General features: G+C 39.0%; 1 protein-coding gene across 23 annotated transcripts in view; it reads left to right on the forward strand.

The window, feature by feature from the left end:
• The window catches only part of LOC114403614 (protein gar2-like), a 51,393-nt gene that overhangs the window by 3,147 nt on the left and 25,544 nt on the right, over window positions 1–22,702 (forward strand). For 8 of the 23 annotated variants that reach the window (XM_028366675.1, XM_028366679.1, XM_028366673.1 and 5 more), the window contains 10 exons: window positions 7,741–8,027; window positions 8,126–8,159; window positions 8,319–8,455; window positions 8,579–8,692; window positions 9,452–9,526; window positions 9,849–9,917; window positions 10,096–10,187; window positions 10,261–10,378; window positions 20,112–20,200; window positions 22,260–22,365. In XM_028366675.1, the coding sequence (XP_028222476.1) occupies window positions 8,004–8,027; window positions 8,126–8,159; window positions 8,319–8,455; window positions 8,579–8,692; window positions 9,452–9,526; window positions 9,849–9,917; window positions 10,096–10,187; window positions 10,261–10,378; window positions 20,112–20,200; window positions 22,260–22,365 (858 nt within the window). In that variant the 5' untranslated portion in view covers window positions 7,741–8,003. Of the gene's footprint in view, window positions 1–3,746; window positions 3,934–3,967; window positions 4,852–7,740; window positions 8,028–8,125; window positions 8,160–8,318; window positions 8,456–8,578; window positions 8,693–9,451; window positions 9,527–9,848; window positions 9,918–10,095; window positions 10,188–10,260; window positions 10,379–20,111; window positions 20,201–22,259; window positions 22,366–22,702 lie in introns of those variants that run through there. The other 15 variants (XM_028366661.1, XM_028366669.1, XM_028366663.1 and 12 more) reach the window with 5 other exon arrangements.

Genomic DNA, 22,702 nt, shown 5'->3' on the forward strand with positions numbered 1-22,702 from the left:
ACCAACACAACACTTTCTCCAATATGGTTCCATACTACCTGGTGGTTCAAGGATTAATAGATGGAAATGTTGGTGGCTGGCTGTAACTTGGACAATTTGGGAGAAGAGAAACAAGATTATCTTCAACAATGATTCCTTTGACAGCAACAGAATGATTGATGAGGCTTCTTTTCTTCTATGGACATGGTTATCAAATTTGGAGAAAGGTTTTGCAGTACACTTCAATCAATGGTCTACTAATATGAGACAAGGCTTTTTGTATTAAAATTGTAATTCATGGCAGGGTGCAGCCTATTGGTTCCTTTTACAGACTCTATTTTAGTTTGACTTGGAACCAGATTATGGCCATCCAACTACATGTATTTCAAGTACCTCTGGTACTTTTTTATATATATGAATATAGATAGAGTAGGAGTGTATTTTCTCTTGCAGTCTAGCATGGTGATGAGAGAGAGAGACGAGAGTGAGAGAGATGAGATACAGAGACAGAAACAGAGTGGGAGAGACAGAGAGAGAGACAGGGTGAGATACAGGGAGAGAGATAACACGAGAGAGAGAGAGCATGTAAGAGAGACAAGGAGCGAGAAAGGGAGAGGGAGGGTCAGAACACGACAGAGGGAGTCATGTCGCGATCGGAGTGGTTCGTCGTGGAGAAGAAGGAGTATGGACCGAACGGCTAGGTCTTATGGTAAGGCACGAACCACTGGCTCTGAACGGGTCCTCCGCCATGCTGATGAAGATAGCTGGACCAAGGTGGTCTCCAGAAGATCAGTGAAGGCCACGAAGAAGCAACTGATAAGGGGACGACAATCCAAGTATTCGGAACCATGGGGCCACTCTAAGTATCACAGTCACAACTGGAGAAGCAATCCCGATATCACTTCTTTCTACTTCACTCACTTTCCCGATGAAGCTAACGAGGCGCTGCTATGGGGCTACTTCAAGAAGTGGGGCGATGTTTGTGAAGTGTATATTGCTAAAAGGCTCAGTAAGGAAGGTCGGAGATATGGATTCGTGAGGTTCAAGGGAGTGCTAGATGTTAAAGGGCTGGAAACGAGGCTGGATAATATCTTCATCAATGACTGCAAACTATTCGTTAACCTTCCTAGGTTCGAGAGGGGGCTTCAGAAGGTAGACTCGCAGAAGAAGAGCTTCACCGGGAGGAAGCCTATAGACAGACCCAGCAAGCATGGCGGGGTAATCACCGGACTCCTACCGAGAACATACGCGGATGTAACGGCTAATGGGGCTCACACAGGAGATACAAACAGAGAGGAAGAAACAACAACAACTATTTGCATCAACCCAGAAGAAGGGAGGGGGTATTGGTGTACTGAAGCCTGGGTTGGTAACTTAAAAGAGGTGATGGAGGTGGGAACTCTAGAGGACCGTACAGTTTGGGAGTTGGGGTACAATACTCATATTACCTACCTCGGAGACGACATGGTTCTCCTGCCTGGGTTGTCTGATCATAAGGCCCAGCAAATCATACGTATGGAAGCGGAAACTAGGAACTCCCTTTTCTACTCTCTAAGGAAATGGACGCCGGACTGTAGGCCCCGAAACAGGGTAGTCTGGCTTCAGGTCTGGGGATTCCCCATTCAGGTATGGGATAAGGACAATTTCAGGAAAGTCGTAGCTGCCATTGGCGACGTCATTGAGCTGGATGATGACACAGAGGATCGATACAGACTAGACCGAGCTCGGTTACTGGTTCGGACTCCTCTCCCGCCGGCGATCAGGATGGAGGTTCGTGTTGGTGTGGGGGATTCACAGTATGGGGTATGGGTAGCGGAAGAGATAGGGCTTGAAGTCGGGTCGGCCCGGAATAGAACTGCGCTGTCTGAAGGGTGGTCGGAGGAGATCCTTTCGGAGGATGTCGGAGATGCTGACGACGCCATCAATGACGGCGACACTCAGCCTTCCTGCTTGCCGGAACCGCCCCATGGGAAACGGACACCGTCCGATATCCAAGGGGTAGAGGGGGAGACTAACGGCTACGGTCACGCTCTCGGACCACTAGGTAATAGCCAGTTGGTCGTTAACCACTGGGAAAAGTCAAAGGGTAGCTCCCAAGGCACTCAGGGCCCCAAATATGGCAAGCTTGACTTAAGAACTAGCTTCTCGGGACCAGACAAGGGAGCAGATTGCACTGAAGAGGAAATACAGCAAGAAAGAGGGCATAATAATCAGCATTTGGGAAAGAATTTGAATGCTGAGCCAGACGTACCAGCTGACCAGTCCCATGTTGGGGAAGAAGATGATTATGACATGCAGACCCACTCTCACCTTATATCGGGGCAGAGCTACCAAAGTACTGGGCCAGTTTGCAACTTGGGCCCAAACATTATTCAGGAGGGGTGCAATAAGCAGGAGGCTTATTCTGTAGCTTTCTCGGACAAGCATCAGGATCACTCTCAAATAGCTGATGACACCAACAAAACTTTAGGCCCAACTTTGAAGATCAATTATTCAGCACAGTAGTATCACTGCTGCCAATAAGCACTTTCTTTGGAAATTGGGCAGTGGAGATCAAATCTTATTTTGGGAAGACTCTTGGGTGGGTGATGGCTCTGTTCTTAGAGAAAAATACCCAGATTTATATCAGGTATCTTCTCAAAAACTTCAGACAGTGGCAAGCATGGGGATTTTTGGAGAAAATGGCTGGGAGTGGAAATTTTCTTGGAGAAGACATCTTTTTGATAGTGAATTGGGGGAAGCCACAGCTTTTATCGACCAGACCTCAGCTATAAGTCCTGTTGCAGACTTGAAGGATGATTGGGTGTGGGGAGCTCAACCAACGGGAATCTTCTCTACAAATTCTGCTTACAACTGTCTCAGATCTGAGCAGCCTCTCCATCAGCCAAACAGTGGCTTTAGACAGCTATGGGAAATCAAAATCCCCCCTGCAGCTTTATCCTTTGCCTGGAGATTACTCTGGGATAGGCTTCCTTCTAAGGATAATCTAATCAGTAGACAGATTGTCCTCCAAAACGACCTATGCCCTTTCTGCCAAAGCCAAGTGGAATCTGCTTCTCACCTTTTCTTCACTTGTTATAAAGTTATGCCATTATGGTGGGAATTCAACTCATGGGTGAAGGAAGATAGAGTTTTGCACAGCAAGCCTATGGACAACTTTCTTCAGCATTGTTCATTGGCTGGATCGAGGAATTCTAACAGAAGGAGGAAGATTTGGTGGATTGCAGCTACCAAATCCATTTGGAGCCTTAGAAACGACATGGTTTTCAACAACCAGTCTTTTGACATATCTAAATTGATGGACAGATCTATTTATCTCACTTGGTCTTGGTTGAGGGGATGGGAAAAGGATTTTACTGTTCCTTTTCACCAATGGTCCTCTTATATGTCTTTGTCATTCATCTAATGTGTCATTTGTAGGGATGGGTTTTGTTGATTTTGGTGGCTGTTGGTTATTTTCCTGTGTTTTAGGGGATGCTACTCTTTGTTTTCCTGTAGTACCTCTGGTACTATGCTTCTTATATATATAATATTATTTTTGGCCGTTCAAAAAAAAAATATATGAATATAATTATCTTTGCTGATCAAAAAAAAAAAAAAAAAACAAACACAGTCTCAGGGCATTGGTATTGCCAATTGCCTTCCCTTTTTTCAGTTGATAAGGTCCTCTATGTTCCTGTTTCTCCACTTAATTTGTTATCAATCAGTCGCTTACTCATTCTCTTGACTGTATTGTCTCCTTCACCAAAGATTCTATGTTATTGTAGGACTTGAGTTCGGGTCGGATGATTGGCACTGGATTTGAGTTACATGGGCTTTAGCAACTTAACACCTTTGCTCATGCTGGATTTGTGGTGGATTCTCCTCTTTTCATCTATGCTCAGTGGGGTCATCCTGACCTTTCCAAGCTACAACAAATGGTGTCGAGTATTTCAAAATTGTCTAGTTTGTCTTGTGAGTCTTTCAGCGACAGGGTCTCTGATTTGATCTAATCTACTTTTGCTGAAAATGTATCAAAGAGCAATATATAGTTATGCAGTCATAGAGACATTGGGTTAAACCTAAATTTAGCAACATTTAGTTTTCTTACCTCCAATCATGACTGTTGAGTTTGTAGGGAGAGAAAGAGAGATATAGAGGGAGAGAGAGATAGGGAAGAATACTTTTAGTTAAATTGATTCATTTTTTTTGCAGTACTTAGGTTATGCAGAGCCTTCCAAAAAAAACTCAGGTTATGCAGAGCATCTCTAAATAAGACTCTTAATAGATTGAGTGGGAACTATTTTTCTAGTCAAAGAGAAAAAGGCTGATACATCCTAAATACTAATTTTTATGAAAGCTTCATGCATTTAACATGTGTTTAACATGTGACACATGAACTGCATGTTATTTTAACACTCCCCCTCAAGTCAAAACCTCGAAAGCTTTAGCTTGTCAATATGTTTTTTGAAGAGAATAATATGGGATCACTAGACTCGTTTGGAAAGGCAACATTGGGCTGCATTTGAGACCAGAAAAGGAGAATTTAGTGCTCTGACAACAGCTAGAGTGTGCTTTAGCTGAGTATGGGATGCCAACTGGAGATTAACACAGCTGAGAGGCAGCAGCTGGAGATCAACACAACTAAAAAGTTTAAACACCTGGAGATTGATGTTGCCGGAGGATTTTGTGAAGTTGCCAAAAAAGTCACTGATATTTGAAGCTCACTGAAAAAGATAGATGAAAGTTTGCCTGAAACTCATTAAGTTGGTATCTTTACTAGAATTGGGAAGAACTCCCCAATTTACAGAATACAACACACACACTGCAGAACTTTGAGGGTCTGCGCCTCCCAATGCCAAGAGGCCCTAATTTCCTCTCAAATGACAACATGTCCGTTCTCTTAAACCTCCCCTCTTATTTATAGGTAACATGCCATATTTTTTGACTAACTAACCTAACTAACTAACTAACTAGTTAACTGATTTAATGTAACTAACTAATTGGTTATTAAACAGTGAAAGTATACAGGCTTGACTATTTGAACCAGAGCAAGTGACTAGAGAGAATAAAGCTACTGGAAATCAAAACAGTTCCATGTTTTCGAAACTTCGAAGCAAAAATCGTGACAGAACAGAATAAGTCACACGTCATGGAGGATGGTACGGCTTTGACCTTGTTGAGTTTATAAGAGAGAGAGAAAAATAGAGAGAGGGAGAGGGAGAGGGAGAGGGAGAGAGAGATAGGGTAGAATTGCTCAGGGGAAATTGATTGATTGTACAATACTTTGGTTGTGGAGAACATCTATATATAGACTCTTGATAGAATGAGTTGGTTTTTGTTGAGAAAAACTCAAGCCCCACATTGGCTAGAGAATAAGGCCACAATAGAATATATAAGTGACAGACTACCCTCACCCTATGAGTTAGCTTTCGGGGTTAGGCCCAAACTCACATTCTAAGAGTTACTCAGATTGCGAAAAGAGGGAGTGATGGAACAAATCATTAGAGAAATTTCAGATTTGGGGAGAACAAAACTAGGGAAAAATTATGTGCTAGTGTGAACAACACTGTAGTTAGCTAATAACAAAATTTTACTTGTAATGGTAGTTTATGTACAACAGCTCTTACCACTTGAATATTTTGCCTAATCAAACTTAAATATTGAAATAAAACCACTAAATTATCATGGCAGTTATAACTGCTGTTTATTATCTTGATCTGGCACTAATTTTTAAGATTTAGCATCAGTTGTCAAATTGACTCTATTATACATCCGCCAACTTAGGGGCAATTTGTGCATAATTGCCACTATTTAACTGCCACTCAAATCCAGTTTTGGTGAAGTGCTTGTTATATACTTCTTGGCAAGTGCATTATTTCACAGCTCATCTTTGATATATGGTTTGCATTACATCAATGAGACAAATCATTGTAGAATTAGTTCAAAAAGTTGCAAGAAAGTATGGGGAAATATAGAATATCTTATGCTAAAAAGTAAGGTTAAAATGTTAGTTGTAATCTTTCCACTCTTCAATTTTTAGCTCAAGAATTACCTAGTGTTCACAATTCTGAGTAAACTAGTGAACCACAAAGTCCTGATCCAATCTAATATAATAAAATCAGGTTGATTCAGGCAGTTGGGTTTTATTGGGAGGGAAAAAGGGTGAACCAATGATTTTGAATTGGCAGTTGGGTTTTGGAAAAATAAACCTGTGACACCCCATCTGGTTAGTCCTGCAATCTGTTCTCATTTTATTTCAGTCCCTAATCGCTTGCCCGGAGTCCCAAACCAGTGCAATGAGCCTTTGTCATTCTCAAGTTGTGTTCCATCATTAGTTCTGTGATTTGTCATGCTCCCTGACTTGTTTGCTCCACTAGTTCTTGTGTCGTGCTCTGTACTCTGACGACCAAACCATCATTCACTGCTTTGCTTTATATTGTTTCTCTTTTCCACTTGTTTATGCTCCAGCAACCTCCACCATTCTGATTTTTTTAATCAAATTTGTTCTTTAAAATAAAATAAGGCCAAATGTGAAGCTTAACCAATTATGATTGGATTGGTTTGGTTTGAGTTCTGTAAATTTTTTTGCTCAAACCATTGAACCAAATCATTTCAATTTTATGGGTTTGAATTCTTTTTTCCCAGTATACCTCACTTGACCCATGAACACTCCTATTAATAAATTGTTTCCCATTCGCATGTGCTAAATGGTTGGCAATGGATCAATGAAACAAAAAATAGTTGTGAGAAAGCATTTAAGAAAAAAAGATAAAAGGGCATCCCAGAGCATTTGGTTCCTACTTAGTGGGGTTTTGGGAGAGTAGATGCATATGGAATGGGGCCTTACCATCACAAGTATAGAAGTTATTTTTGGGATTTGAACCTATGACCTTCATGATAGAAGACAACAACCTGTCAATTATCATTGTGCCATGGCTCACCCTCATGGTAGCAAAGAAGATATCATGAAATTTATTTTAGATATAATGATGCAAAACTTAATTAGTAATCAATATGATATATAGCATAAAATCTTTATACAAAACATTCTCAATAAACTTTTGAGAAATGTACCTCATGTGAAAAAATAACAAGACATCATTATGACGAATTGAATGAAAAATTTGTTTATCTCATTTTGTTAGCTTAAATTTATATGCTAGCCAATATGAATTGTGAAGTTGAGAGGCATAGTAATATAATGCATATAATTACAAAATAAAGAAAAAATATATTATAAGATTTTATTATATTATATTTTCCATAGTTGTTCAAAGTTCTTTCAGAATATTCTTATTTAGTTTTGTCCCAACATTATTAGAACCAATATCATTAATTGAAACATTCATTCCATAATTTTATGATGTATTGTTTTGAGGTATTATTTTTTATGTTACATGCAAAATAATTTTTTTTTCCTAAACCTATGCTTCACATCTTGCATCGAATGATAAAGATAGAAATTATTATAAGATATATATTTTGAACACATGAGTACAAAAGTCTTAAATTACTTTTGGAATCACAAGTTATAAATGATTTATTTGATTTGATAAAATTGAGATTTGAATAAATGCATAAATTAATATTTATAATTAAAATGTGTTTTAATACTTCAACTTTCATATTTGTAATTATAATAGTCTAATGAATAAATAAATAAATACAATATCATCAATTCAAATAAAATTAAAACTTAAATGCAATGAAATTTATTTCAATTTAGAAAAGTATTTTTAAATCAAACCAATTCTAATCTTAAAATCTTTTAATGTGTAGTATTTTCCAGTTTGCAATTTGCCAGCTCAGCCAATTGGATAACGACATGCACTGTGTAGCATCGGAGTGTGTTGCTTGTTTTTCCCTGGAGGCCAAAACCCCAATACCCAATACAACCTATAAAAGTATCTCTTATCCGTGTAGCATTGGAGTGCATTGTTTGTTTTGTCCAGGAGGCCAAGACCCTAGTAGCCAACCAAACCCCTGAAAGTGGCTCTTATCATTCTGTTCCTGTCATTTTGATCTGCAACGTAAAATTCCTGATGGGCAATAAATCAGATCCCAAAGTCTGTTTCGCTGACTGTCAATTTGTTTATTTTTTGGGGAATTCTTTCTCATAGAGGATTGCGATTACTAAACTATACTTTTTTTCATTGTTTTGTAGGCTGGTGCTACTGCTGTGCCCCCTCTCCGAATTGGTATTGTTTTGTTTCAGTGTTCAGTGTTTTCTCATCTTTAATTTACATTTTTACACTTTCTAATAGCATTTTGCTTTCATTTTATAGATTCTTCTCTTAGGGCTTAGTTTGTTTACTGTTTAGTTGTTTTTCATTTTCAAATTGTTAAAATTTGTGCAGGGAAGAGAGAGGGTGAGAATGAAGATGAGCAGCAAGTGACTGCAAAGAAGCAGAAGAGAGATGAGGTTGCAGAGGAGCAAAGGATTATGGATGAAATTGTTTCAGATGATTCCTTCGCAGATTTTGAACCAGATAAGGTATTTATTCGACATGAGTATTAGGATTTTATTTGATGCATGATAGACTTTAATTTTGTGCCAGTATAGGTATAATGATTTTTTTATTTTCCCTGTTTGTGTTTTATTTTTGTTTTGGGCTAGAATTCTGAAGCTAAAAAAGACTCCCTCAGTAAACAGGAGAAGAAAGGAAAACCTGATAGTGCTAACTGTTCCAGTTCTTTGGAGTCATTGGCTGATGGTTCTGAGGAGGATGCAGTGAGTAAATGAATTTCTCACAAAGATGCAACTATTGAGCACTTTTAAATCAACAACAGTTGCTTTTTTGATGGTTGGAATACTTTGGTTGTGTGGCTATGATTTCTTGTTATTGTTTTTGAGCACCAAAATCCTAAGAGGATCGACCTAATGCTAGAAAGAAGAAATTTTAATCAACTCAAATTTCTCGAGAGTATAACTATGGTCTTGATTCTTACAGAAGCTTTGATGAAGGCATCACAAACTGAGTGATTGATTTCTCTGTCATTGGTTGGTTCTTTTACTACAATATATGAATTAAGGAGCATTGGTTAATTCTTGGCAAATGAATTACTCTGTTCATTTGTGTTGGAAAGCCGCCTTAATTGTGGTCACCCCGAGTCAGCCTTAGTTGCAGCCTCTTTGGAGGCTGTCTTAATTACATCTTTAAGGGTAGAGATATTTTGCTTAAATAGAGCTTATAAAGTTTGGGTAGTCCTCATCTTACAAGCCAGTTTTGTGGGGCTAAGTTAAGCCCTAAGACCAAATTCTAAGAATTTGTAATTCAGTTAGAAAGAATAATAGATTAATTTAGTTTGTATGGTATTCATATGTGTGATCCAATTTGACTGAACAAATATGGCTTCACCAAGACTAGGTTGTTGGCAGGGATTCTTTACAGGATGACAAATGGTCTATTTGATGCCTTGTTTTGCCTTATCTAGTAGATAAACTGATTATGTTGAGTTTGACAAAGTTTATATCATGTGTCAATTTCAGGGGAATATGGATATTGATGAGGGTTATAATTCTGAAGAATGTAGTGAAGGAACACAAGAGAAGATGCAAGTTTTGGTAAATAAATTGCTCACTGGACCAACTTTTACCCACTATATATGTAATGGCATTTCATTATTTCTGCATATCTTTTAATTGCTTTTCAATCTTATTCTGTTCTGAAGATGAATGCTTGCATTAAATGCTCAACAAGATGATTTAAAAAATGTTGAAAATGATTCTTTTAGTAATAGTTCAGATGATGACAATGAAAGTGATGACACTGGCTCTGATGTTATTGAAAAGCCACATGGTTACAAATATGACAATCTTGGACATTGTACATATAATTGTTTATTTTAAAAGTTAAATATCTTATCACCTTTCTTTTTCATTGCAGCCTGTAAAAAGTTCAGAGAACAGTGAGAAAGGAATTGAGGAAAAAGACTCTAAAGCTCCTCAAGAAAATGTAATTATTTCATAATGAATTTCCTTAGATATGCTAAAAGTTCTGTTGTTACGAGTTATTGGAATACATAGTTGACTTGTGTGAAAGATGTTAGGGATGTGGAGATGGTTGGTACTGCTACTGTAATTGAACAATATCAAATCTGTCATATAACATGTTATTTCCTTAAATTTTGCAGCCTAAAATGCTATCTACACCAAATGAACGAAATGCTGGATCGAAGACAATAGTAACTAGAAACTTGTCATACAGTGTGGAACGAGCTGATTTGTATGTATTATTTTTCATGCAGGTGCTTGTTGATTATTTTCTGTTCTGTTTTTCTAATTTAAAAATTATTCAGGGAAAATCTTTTCAAACCGTGTGGAGAAGTTGTTGATGTTCGTCTACATACAGATGCTGAAGGGAGGTTTAGAGGCTTTGGACATGTTGAGTTTGCAACAGCAGAAGCAGCACAAAAAGTAAGCTGTGATCTTGTGTGGTTTGTGCAAATAGTTCTAGAACTGCCAAAAGCTTTTCAAGGATAGTTGTACCTTTGCAAGAAACAGTTCCATTTACTTTTCAAGGATAACATTTTAATATTTTGATTTTTTGAAATATTTTTCTCATTCCTAGTGTTTTCAATGAATTTGATTCCTGAGGCAAATTGCCTCCCTGTACTTAGCTGTGGTTGAGGCTTTATTGTTGTTGATATTGCTAAAACTTGCAATTTTTGTAGGTGTGGTACTGGATTGGCATTATAATTGTGCGTATATTTGGTTCATGTGTGAATATCATTGTATTGTGGATGGGAGGGGAGGTGCATGACTATGCAGTGGAAAAGAAGTGCCTCCTGATCTGTTTTGTAAAAATGTATTGTACCTGTTGAGAATCAATTTTAAATATTCTGTATTTATTTTATAACGGAAACAATATATAATTTATAGGAACAGAATCTCCTATAATCAATTGTATGGATTATTTTGAGACTATATAATAAAGTCACCGCTGTGTATTTTAGACACATGGTATTCACCAAATCTGTTCCTTCTGTTTTTCCTTTTCAACATGGTTTCTTATTGATGGAGGGTTGACATTGATATTTCCAGGGTTTCTTAGATACATGCATATGTATGTATATATATGTCTGTGTATGGTTGGGTGTACACACACACACACACACACACACATGTAAGTTGATACATACATATATGTATATATTATATATACGCATATGTCAAGACACCTTGTGCTCTGTTCATTAACCATTCGGTTACAGTGAATATCAATGGAGAAGAGTATGTTGTGAAGATTGTGGAGGAAACTTGTTACAGCTCCCGGAAATGCACATGGAAGACTGACCTCCTTGGACTCATCGGAGGAGATCTCTTCCGGTGAAAGCAAGATCAAGCTAGATGCTGCATCTATTTGCTCGCAGTTTTGATGGCGAAAAACCATGGTGGATGATGGCAGAGGAAGATTGGAGAGTGGTGGCTGCCGTTGAGCGGAGACCAGCAGCAAAGGAAGAAGGTGATGGTGGCGTGAACAACAGAGATGGCGGTGACAGAGATCCTTTGACCGTTGGTGGTGGCCTGACCCACATTGACCTTAGTCAACCAAGCTACCATGGTCTAGGATTCGTTCATGGAAGGGTCCATTGAAACACGTGGACTTGCACAACAGGAGGGAAGCTTGATAATTGTCAGTGATGCTTTTGGCGTTGGCCTAGAGGGTTCAGCTATGGTAAACGAAAGGAGGGCTGACAATGACAACAGTATACAGAAAGTGAGGGGAGAAGATGAACTACCTTTTCATAGACAAAGTAATGGAAAGGAAAAGGAAGTAGGTAATGATTTTAAGGGGTATTCCCATTGGGGCAAACCCAAGGTTTTGTGAGCTGTGGGATCCGGTCATTAGAAAGTGTGAGAGAAAATTAGCTAGATGGAAACAAAGACACCTATCTTTCGGGGGGAGAGTGACCCTTATACAGTCTACCCTATCCTCTATCCCTATTTATTTTCTCTCTTTTTTCAGGTTGCCCGGAAAAATAGCAGGTTGATCGGACTCCAGCATAGTTTCTTATGGGGAGGTGGATCGGAGCAACGAAAGATAGCATGGGTGAAATAGAAAACAGTTTGCCTTCCAAAAGAAAAAGGGGGTTTGGGCATAAAAGACATAAGGGCCTTCAACAAAGCACTACTTGGAAAGTGGAGGTGGGATATGCTTCAACAAAGCAACAAGTTATGGTCCAGGATATTGGATTCCAAGTACGGTGGATGGAGATCACTGGTGGACGGTATAAGAGGGAACAATGAGTCAGTATGGTGGCAAGATCTAATGGAGGTGATCCATGATCAACAGCTGAATGCTGTTCTCCAAGATGGAACAACATGGAGGGTGGGGTGTGGGGATAAAATCAAATTTTGGGAGGATTGCTGGTCTGGACATGTTGAAGCACTAAAGCTGAAATACCCAAGGCTGTATCGGATATCTCTCCAGCAACATAAACTCATCCAGCAAGTGGGAAGTTTCAATGACTCAGCATGGGAATGGAACCTTTGATGGAGAAGGCCTTTGTTTGATAATGAAATCGCATCGGCTGTAGGTTTTATGGAAGACATCTCACAGATTGCAATCCAGCAACATACAACAGATTGTTGGATGTGGAAATCTGAGCCTAACGGATATTACTCTACAAGGAGGGCCTATAACTTGCTGCAAGAAAGTTTAGTGGAGGCAAATCTGGATGGAGCGCTTCAGGACCTATGGAAACTAAAAATCCTAGCTAAAGCTTCAATCTTTGCTTGGAGGTTAATCAATGATTGATTTCTGACTAAGTCTAATCTGCGAAGGAGGCAAATAGAGATAAACGACAGCATATGCCCTTTTTGTAGAAATCAGGAGGAGGACGCAGCCCATTTATTTTTTGACTGCAGCAAATCACAAGCTTTATGATGGGAATCCCTATCGTGGACCGGAACCTTGGGGGCCTATCCTATAATTCCGAGGCACCACTTTTTGCAGCACGAAAACGGGATGAATGGTGGGAAAAAACACAACAGGTGGAAGTGTTGGTGGGTAGCTCTAACATGGACAATTTGGCAGCATAGGAATAAGATCATCTTCATGAATGAATCATTCAACGCTAGTAAGCTGATGGATGATGCATTGTTTCTGCTATGGACATGGCTATGAGCATCGGAGAAAGACTTTACAATGCACTTGAACTATTGGTCTAGCAATCTAACAGTAGGTTTTTCTGTAGATTAGGAGGGCACACTAGATGTGGGGTATTGTTGCTGTATACATGTTGAATTGTGTGGACCATATCAGTCTGAAAACAGCTTGACCAGTGGAACCACTAGTCTACTTCATATTATCTTGTACTTTTAGTACCACTGGTACTCATTTATATATATATATATATATATATATATATATATATATTACTTTTGCTGATAAAAAAAAGGTAAAATGATTTTAAGGGGGACCCACATAAGTCAGGAAATTTTGAATTAAAGGGAGCAAAGGGGGGTGTCCAGTCACCCACTTCTGGAAAAGACACCAACTCAGAACACGTCCCCTTAGAAGAGGACGTGGCTGTCCAAGACAAAATGGAAGAACTGAGCTTGGGTCTAAAGTCTAATGGGCCTCAGTCAGTATGGAAAGTTTACATGAGGACAAGAAAATACAAAGGGGGAAATGAGCCTGGTGTGGTGGGAGAAGAAAAAGAAAATTATGAAGACACCAGCTTCCATAAAGACATTGGCTGTGCTGATGCTAGACCAACAAATGTTTTAAGGCCTGCTTCTCCTACTCTAGATGGAGGACGTGGCCTTAAAGAAGTGGCCATGTGGGAAGCTAATGCGAAAGGGGCGTATATTGAAGGATCAACTTCAAGCTCAATATACAAGAGCCCGAGAAGTTGTGATGCAGTGATGGATGCTGCATGCACATGGGAATTGGCTAAAAACATGGGAACTAGCTGTGGGAAGGACGAAAATGGATTGTTGTCCAAAATGGTTGTTTTAGATGGAAGAGACAAGTCTGAATTTGAGAAGCTGGGTGAAAGGGAGGGTAATTAATGAAGATAATTACCTACAACATTAGTGGTTTGGGGAGGAGTTTAAAATGGGGAGCAGTAAGGAAATTGGTGATAAAAGAGCAAGTGGATATGCTATCTCTATAGGAATCTAAGAAGGAAATGGTGGATGAAACTATGTGCCAAGTTCTGTGGGAGGATTCAGAGGTGAAATGGGAAGCTAATCCAGCAGAGAACAGTGCTGATGGCATCTTATATGTATGGAGCGAATCATCTTTTGTGCTAGAGAAGGAGGCTGTTGGCAGTGGATTTATTTTACTAGAAGGTACTTGGAAAGGTGATGGCGAAAAAATCACAATTGTCAATATATATTCCCCTTGTGATGCAAATCTGAAAAGAAACCTGTGGAATCTGATTAGACAATTAAGAAGTTCAAGTCATATCAAATTGTGGTGTATAGTTGGCGATTTCAACCGTGTAAGGAGACTGTCAGAATGAGTGGGGGTTGGCCAAAGAGAGCAAGGAGGGGGGATCGTGACAGAATTTAATGATTGGATAGTGGATTTAGAAGTTGAGCATGTGCCAAGTGTAGGTCGCAAATTTACTTGGTATAGGCCAAACGGGACAGCTAAAAGCCGGCTGGATAGAATTCTTGTATCTGTTGAATGGTTCTCTAAATGGAGTGGAAGTACACAATTCATACTGGATAGGAATTACTCAAACCACTGTCCAATTCTGCTGAAATCAATTATTGCTGATTGGAGTCTGAAGCCATTCAAGACCCTAGACTGCTGGTTACAAGATAAATCCTTTAGGAAGACAATTCAGATTGTTGGAGTCAAAGCTTAGTACAAGGGTGGGGAGGTTTTGTATTAAAAGAAAAACTGAAGATGTTAAAACAGAGATTTAAAGTGTGGAATAGAAAGCAGTTTGTGGATATTCAGCAAAAGCTAAAGAGGGCAGAGCAAAAACTCAATGAGCTGGAAAAGAAAGGGGAGGGAAGAGATTTGACTTAGGAGGAAATTCGGTTGAGGAAGGAGCTACAGGAAGAATTTTGGGTGATAGTACACTCAAAAGAATCCATTTTGAGGCAAAAAGCAAGAACAAAGTGGTTGAAAGAGGGGGACTGTAATTCTAGATTCTACCACATGCTAGTCAATTGGAAACGGCGTAAAAACATGTTGAGAGGGATTTTCATTGGCGGGTGTTGGGTAGAGGAGCCAAACGGAGTAAGGGAGGAAGCCAAACAATTCTTTATGAAAAGGTTTGAAGAATCATCATTTGAGAAACCAAGGCTGGATGGTGTAGAATTCAAGACCATTAATTAGGATAAAAATGTAAAATTGGTGGCCAGATTTGAGGAGGATGAGGTAAAGGTAGCGGTGTGGGAATGTGGAAGTTCCAAGAGTCTAGGACTTGATGGACTAAATTTTAAGTTCATTAAGGAATTTTGGGACGGAATGAAAATGGATGTCTTGCGCTTTTTGGACAAATTCCATGCAAATGGGTGCTTCCCAAAAGGCAGTAACGCATCCTTCTTGGCTTTGATTCCAAAGGTTTGGGATCCTTTAAATTTAAACGACTACATACCTATATCTTTGATAGGTTGTATTTATAAGATTGTCGCGAAGATCCTGACCAAAAGGCTAAAGAAGATCATGGCCACCATCATTGATGAACGTCAGAGTGCCTTTATAGAGGGAAGACATCTTTTGCACAGCGTGGTGGTTGCTAATGAGCTTTTTGATAAAGCAAAAAAGGGAAGAAAAGTTGTCTGGTCTTTAAAGTTAACTATGAAAAAGCATATGACTTTGTATGTTGGGATTTCCTCATTTATATGCTGAGACGGATGGGGTTTTTGCGAGAAATGGGTGATGTGGACTACTGGGTGTTTGAAGTCTTCTTCTATCTCAGTCTTGGTGAATGGATGTCCCACTGATGGGTTCTCTCCTCAAAGAAGCTCAGGTAAGGGGATCCACTAGTCCCCTTTTTATTTAACATTGTTGCTGAAGGCCTGACGGGCTTGATGAGGGAGGCACAATAGAAAAATCTATTCCAAGGCTTCTTAGTTGGCAGAAATGGGGTGGAAATCAGTATTCTCCAATATGCTGATGATACGGTATTTTTTGGTGAAGCGACTATGTCTAATGTGAAGGCAATCAAAGCAATGTTAAGGAGCTTTGAGTTGGTGTCGGGTTTGAAAATAAATTTTGCTAAGAGCAGTTTTGGGGTATTTGGAGACCAGATCAATGGGTCAGGTCTGCCACGGGAGTATGCATTTGCCCTTTTTGCAGAAGTCATGAGGAGGATGCATCTCATTTATTTTTCAGTTGTGATAAAGTCTTGCCGTTGTGGTGGGAGTCGATGTCGTGGATAAATACTATGGGGGCATTTTCAGAAACTCTGAAAAACCATTTGCTTCAATTTTCTAATTGTAATTCTGATGGTTTTAGGGGTCAACGATGGCAGAGTTGGTGGATCGCACTCACTTGGTGTACTTGGCATCATAGGAATAGGATTGTATTCCTAAATGAAAGCTTGAATGGTCATAAATTGATGGAGGATGCATTATTCTTCTGCTGGACCTGGTTTAAAAACCTGGAAAGAGGATTTGATATCTCATTTCACTTGTGCTCTAGCAGTATCAGGGATGTTTTTTGTACTCGGGGGAATAGTATATAAAATGTACAGTTTTGAGGGTGGGTGGTTACCTAGCTAATGGTCAGATCTTTGGTTCTCTAATACTTATTCTGTATATTGTATTAGCTAACCATAGGTCTGCTCTCGTTGATGCTAGGCTGTTTGTAAATCAGTACCACTTGTACTGCTTTCATTAATATATATAATATATCTACTTTTGCCGACCAAAAAAAAAAAAGATCCGCCATGGGATACCTTAATTGTAGACTCTTGTCATTGCCTTTTTCTTACCTGGGAATCCCCATAGGGGCACACCCAAGGCGTAGTGAGATATGTGATCCGATTATCTCTAAGTGTAAGAGAAAACTTTCAAAGTGGAAACAAAGAAACTTATCTTTCGGGGGAAGGGTGACTTGGATAAAGTCAGTCCTTAACTCAATACCTATTTTCTTCTTTTCCTTTTTCAGGTTACTTAAGAAGGTGGTGGATAGGTTGGTGCGGCTACAATGATCGTTTCTTTGGGGTGATAGAGAAGGGCAGAGGAAGCTGGTGTGGGTGAAGTGGGACACAGTATGTCTCCCTAAGGATAAAGGTGGTCTAGGGGTGCGGGATCTTGCTTCTTTTAACCGAGAAATAGTCGGTAAATGACGTTGGAACCTGTTTCATCATACTGGCACTTTATGGGCAAAGGTTTTGGAGTCAAAGTATGGGGGATGGAGGAATTTAGATGAGGCGAGGAGGAATCACAAGGAGTCGATATGGTGGTGGGACTTGTGTTTTGTGTGTGGCTTGGAGGAGGAAGGTGGGTGGCTCAATGAAGGTTTGAAGTGGAAAATAGGTTGTGGATTGCAAGTAAAGTTTTGGGAAGATAGGTGGAGGGAGGAGGGGCTGTCTTTTGATGGAAAAGTACCAGAGACTTTACTGTATATTTCAACAGCAACACCACACTATTCAGCAGATGGGCGTTGAGGTGGGGGAATCGTGGGAATGAAATTTTGAGTGGCGGAGGATGATGTTGGAAGGGTAGATGGAAATAGAAGCTAGCTTTATGGAGAACATTGAGGAGTTGAGGATTCAGCCTAATCAACAAGATAGATGGATTTGGAAGGGGGATGTGAATGGGCTGTACTCAGTGGGAAGTGGATATCATTTGCTTAATGAAGTGGTGGTGGATGAAAACGATGACGGAGCATTCACACTCATCTGAAAAGTGAAAATTCCAAGCAAGGTTGCTTTGTTTGGAGGCTGGTGAGGTATAGACTGCCAACAAGAGCAAACCTAAGGAGAAGGAATGTGCAGCTAGATGATTACTACTGCCCGTTTTGTTCGAGTCATGAGAGGAAACGTCCCACACTTTTTTTGGCTGCCAAAGAATAATCCCTTTATGGTGGGAGAGTCTTGCATGGATAGAAGTTGTAACAGTGTTCCCTGCATCACCAAAGGAACACTTTTTACAGCACTCTTATTGTAAGGCACCAAGAATAGTCCATAACAGATGGCGGATTTGGTGGGTTGCCCTCACATGGTGCATTTGGAATCTTAGAAACAGAATTGTTTTCTCAAGTGAGGAGTTTAATGGACAGAAATTGATGGAAGATGCAATTTTCTTCTGCTGGATGTGGCTTAGATATTTAAATAATGATTTTGAGCTGCCTTTCCACTTTTGGGCCAGTAATATTAAATCTGTATTCTTGTACAAGGGAGGGACTAGGCCATAGATACTTTTTGTAATGGGTATTCCAGTGTGCTCACGGATGGGGATTATGGTATTCTAATATCCATAGCATATTTCCATACCATAATCTTACACTGATAACTTGCACACTGGGATGTACAGATTTTAGTACTACTTGTACTGATATATATATATATATATATATATATATATATATATATATATATATATATATATATTTATATTTATACACACATATAGTTTGTACGGCATGTGTTGCTATGCCTTGTCCTCATCTCTGCTATTATGTTGAACCCCTGTTCTATGCTGGCAGGCAGGGTTACCTTGATAAACTCTGTTCTAAACGCTTTACCAATCTATCTCCTCTCCTTCTTTAAAATTCCTCAAAGAATAGCTGATAGACTGGTCTCTCTTCAGAGAAATTTCATGTGGGGTGGAGACCTTGACCAAAAGAAGATCCCTTGGGTTAAATGGGATAACATTTGCCTCAACAAAAGGGAAGGGGGCCTGGGTATTAAGAACCTGGTCAAGTTCAATGCTGCCCTGATGGGAAGATGGATATGGGAATTATATTCTAATCAGAATCAGCCCTGGGTTAGGGTTCTTAATTCCAAATATGGGGGGTGGTCAGCATTGCAGAATGGCAAAGTTCATTGCTGGGATTCTCACTGGTGGAAAGACCTTAGGAGATTATATCAGCACAATGATTTCAAGATTATCCATCAGAATATGGCATGGAAGGCTGGTTGTGGGGATAAAATCAGATTTTGGAAAGATAGGTGGTTGGGGGAGGAAAGCACTCTGCAACAGAAATACTCTCAGCTCTTTTCGATTAGTAAGCAGCAGAATGATTTTATCTCCACCATGGGTAGCTTCTCACAGAATATTTGGAGATGGGATTTGAAATGGAGGAGACATCTCTTCGAGCATGAGGAGGGTGTAGCTGTGGCTTTTATGGAAGACATCACTGCTTATACTCTTCAGAATCACTTGAAAGATAAGTTGCTGTGGAAAGCTGATCCTAGTGGGCTATACTCTACTAGGTCTGCTTATAGGCTTCTATCAAGTCAAAACAGTACTGCTTTAGATGGGATAAATTTCCAGCTTGTTTGGAAATTGAAGATACCCCCAAAGGCGGCCATCTTCACCTGGAGGCTCATCAAAGATAGGCTCCCTACTAGAGCTAATCTGCATAGAAGAAATGTGGAGTTGCAGGATCTTACCTGCCCCCTCTGTCACAGTGAGCAGGAGGAGGCAGGACATCTTTTTTTCCATTGCAGATACACTGTTGGCCTGTGGTGGGAATCTTTGAGGTGGATTCAGACTTTCGGAGCTCTCCCTTCTTCCCCAACAAGTCATTTCAGTCTATGGTGTGAAGGTTTGGTTGCAGGAAGAAATCAGAATAGATGGTGTGGATGGTGGATTGCATTAACTTCTGCCATCTGGAAGCATAGGAATTTACTCATTTTTCAGGGCATTCCTTTTATTAATTCCAAAGTTATGGATGATGCCTTATTTTTGGCTTGGTCCTGGTCTAAAGCTAGAGTTAAAGGTTTTAATATCCCTTTTAATCACTGGTCATCCCATCTAATGGAGGCCTTTGATTAATCAGGTGTCATACCTTGTAGTTGGGCTTTGTGAAGGGTTTTTGTTCTCTTTTTGGGAGGCTGGCAGCACAGCTGCCTTTGTATGTTTATCATCAGTACCCCTGGTACTGTAGTTTTTTCTTATTAATATATATATATATTTTCTGCCTTTCAAAAAAAAAAAAATGTTGAACCCCTGTTCTGAGTGAAGACATTCACCTGAGAATCAATTATTGCTTTTGTAATCACAGGCTCTTCAGTTAAATTATACAGAATTGTTAAGATGCCGCATCAGAGTTGTTTTAGCTCCACAAAAGCATAAGCATACTGCCAATAGAAGGTAATTTACGAGTCTAGTAAAATTGTTCCAGAGCATCCTTCTTTTTACTGTCTGGTGGCAAATTTCCCACCCAATAACATTAATTGAAATTTCTTACAAAAACATTCTCAATTTGAATTGACGAACATTTTTTTATTGTTCCCATGCATTTGCAAATATTGCCGTGTCTAGTTATGAATATACTTTTTGTTACTTGGATAAGCTTAAAAAAACAAGGCACACTCTTGACATTTTTCTAAAATTTGTTTCATAAACTACTTTTTCTATCACCTGAGAAAAACATTAAAACAGTTTCTTTTGTCATAAGCTTATCTAATTATTATCATTTTTTAAACATTTTTATTATTAAAAAAAGGATTAATTATGTTTTTAGTCTCTTAACTTTTTCAGAATTCTGTTTTTAGTCCCCGGACAAAAGTTTGACATGTAAAAGTTCCTAATCTTTCATTCTGTTGCCACTTTTGGTCCTTGCCATTAATTTTCACCATTAAATGATGACATGGCATTAATGCTTTAAATATTTTTTTATGTTTTGTGGAGGCTCATTTTTTGGCAGTTCTAAACTGCCAGAAAATGCTTCACAATAGTCTTTGAAACCATTTTTTGGTAGTTTAAAAACTGCCAAAAATTGCTGCTCCCTTCTTCGGCAAGTTAGAACCATTCCGCTTCATAACCTTTTCAAATTGCAAATCACAACACAATCAATCAACAAATTCCAATTCACGCACACATTAAAATATTTTCTAATCCAAAAGGAAAAGGAAAATGAAAGTGAAATTGGTTATGAAGATTGTGAGTGATTCTAAATGAAAAATTCCTATTCCTATTCCTATGTATGCTGGCAAAGTTTGTGGAAATTTTTCCAGTTACAATGAAAATTTTGTCTTTCATTTACTTTCAAAGATTAATTAAATGAAAGGGAAATTCAATGACTGAGATAGAGACTCAAAGTACTTTTGCTTGCTCTATTCTATGGAGTTGTCTCCTATTCCACTACCGATGAGTTAAAAAGCTGCATGGGGAAAATTTTCAATGAAACAAATTTGGCGCTCTGAGATCGTCGACGGACCACCGTTGAAACCATCGAACCAGAATTTGTAACCATTAACACGCAAAATCAATGGTCAAGCAATATTAGACAAGGTTTTGTATATGTAATGGGTGATACAAATAGAACAAACTAGATGTTCTCCTAGTATCTAGAATACCATTCATTGCTGGTTTCTAGATATAAGGACTGTATAGCTCTTTTGTATCAGTACCTCTGGTACTGTTTAATTCTATATATATATATATATATATATATATAATACATTAATTTTGTTGATAAAAAAAAAAGATTTGATTCAAACCGGAATCACCGCAATCGTGCAGTGCTGTCATCCCTCTCCACGTGTTCTGAAACATTCATCGCTTCCTTCTTTTGTGTGGATTTCACCCCCAGTGACCCGGATTGGAGGCGACGAACGCTTTGGGGTGGATCTCATGGCCTTCGGGTTCCGATGCTCGTTGTGGCTGCGTTTTGCGTCGCAGGTCAACTGAAATCATGGGGGCCGCGATGTTTAAGAAATGTTGCAGAGGTAGAATCCAGGCAGTGCGGATCTGGTTCAATGATTGCCGTTTAGGTTTCGAAGTGCTGGGGTTTGGAGAAACAAAATCAAAGAGGGTTGGGTTTGGGCTTGTAGGTCATGAGTGTGAGAAATTTGGGGGTTAAGGTATTAGTGATTAGAGGAGTGTACCAATTTTTGGCGGTTTTAAACTGCCAGAAAACAAGCTGTCTCAAAACGTAATAAAATATTAATAAAATTAACACCATGTCATCATTTAATGGTGAAAGTTAATTGCAGGGACCAAAAGTAGTAACGGGAGGAAAGATTAGGGACTTTGACCGGTCAAACTTTTGTTCAAGGGACTAAAAACTTAATTTTGAGAAAGTTTAGGGACTAAAATACAATTAACCCTTAAAAGTACATTATTTTCAAAGCACAAATAAATGAGCCTATAATCTCTTATGTTGGCTCTTTTCAATATGTTGCATTATGAGCACTTCTCTTTGCAGCTTCCATGTTAATTCTAGCAACTTGAGTCACTCATTTCAAAGGAGTGAAAGAACTCAGCCTGTGAAAGCTTCAGAGATTTCAGGGGACTGGGAACAAGAAACTGAGGTAAAAGCCTCCAGAACTTGTCCAAAAAGTGTAAACATTTCATAATGCATATACCTAGGGCTGCTGAAACTTCATTTGTTCCATGACTTGTTTGAATGCCTCGTAACATCAATATTTTTTTTTTTTGAACGGCCAAAAGTATTCATATATTAGATATGGATAGTACCAGAGGTACTACAAAGATACATATAGGATGCCATTTGCTGAGGAATATTATATCTTAAAATGTTGTAGAGTATCTTAGAAATTATATCTTGGGATTAGTTAATGTAATTCCATAGCTTCATGATTTCTAATATTTTATGATTAGTTTTCTTATTTAGTTTGGATTATTAGT

This window comes from Glycine soja, chromosome 20 (genome assembly GCF_004193775.1).
Source record: "Glycine soja cultivar W05 chromosome 20, ASM419377v2, whole genome shotgun sequence".
NCBI classification, from domain to species: Eukaryota; Viridiplantae; Streptophyta; class Magnoliopsida; order Fabales; family Fabaceae; genus Glycine; species Glycine soja.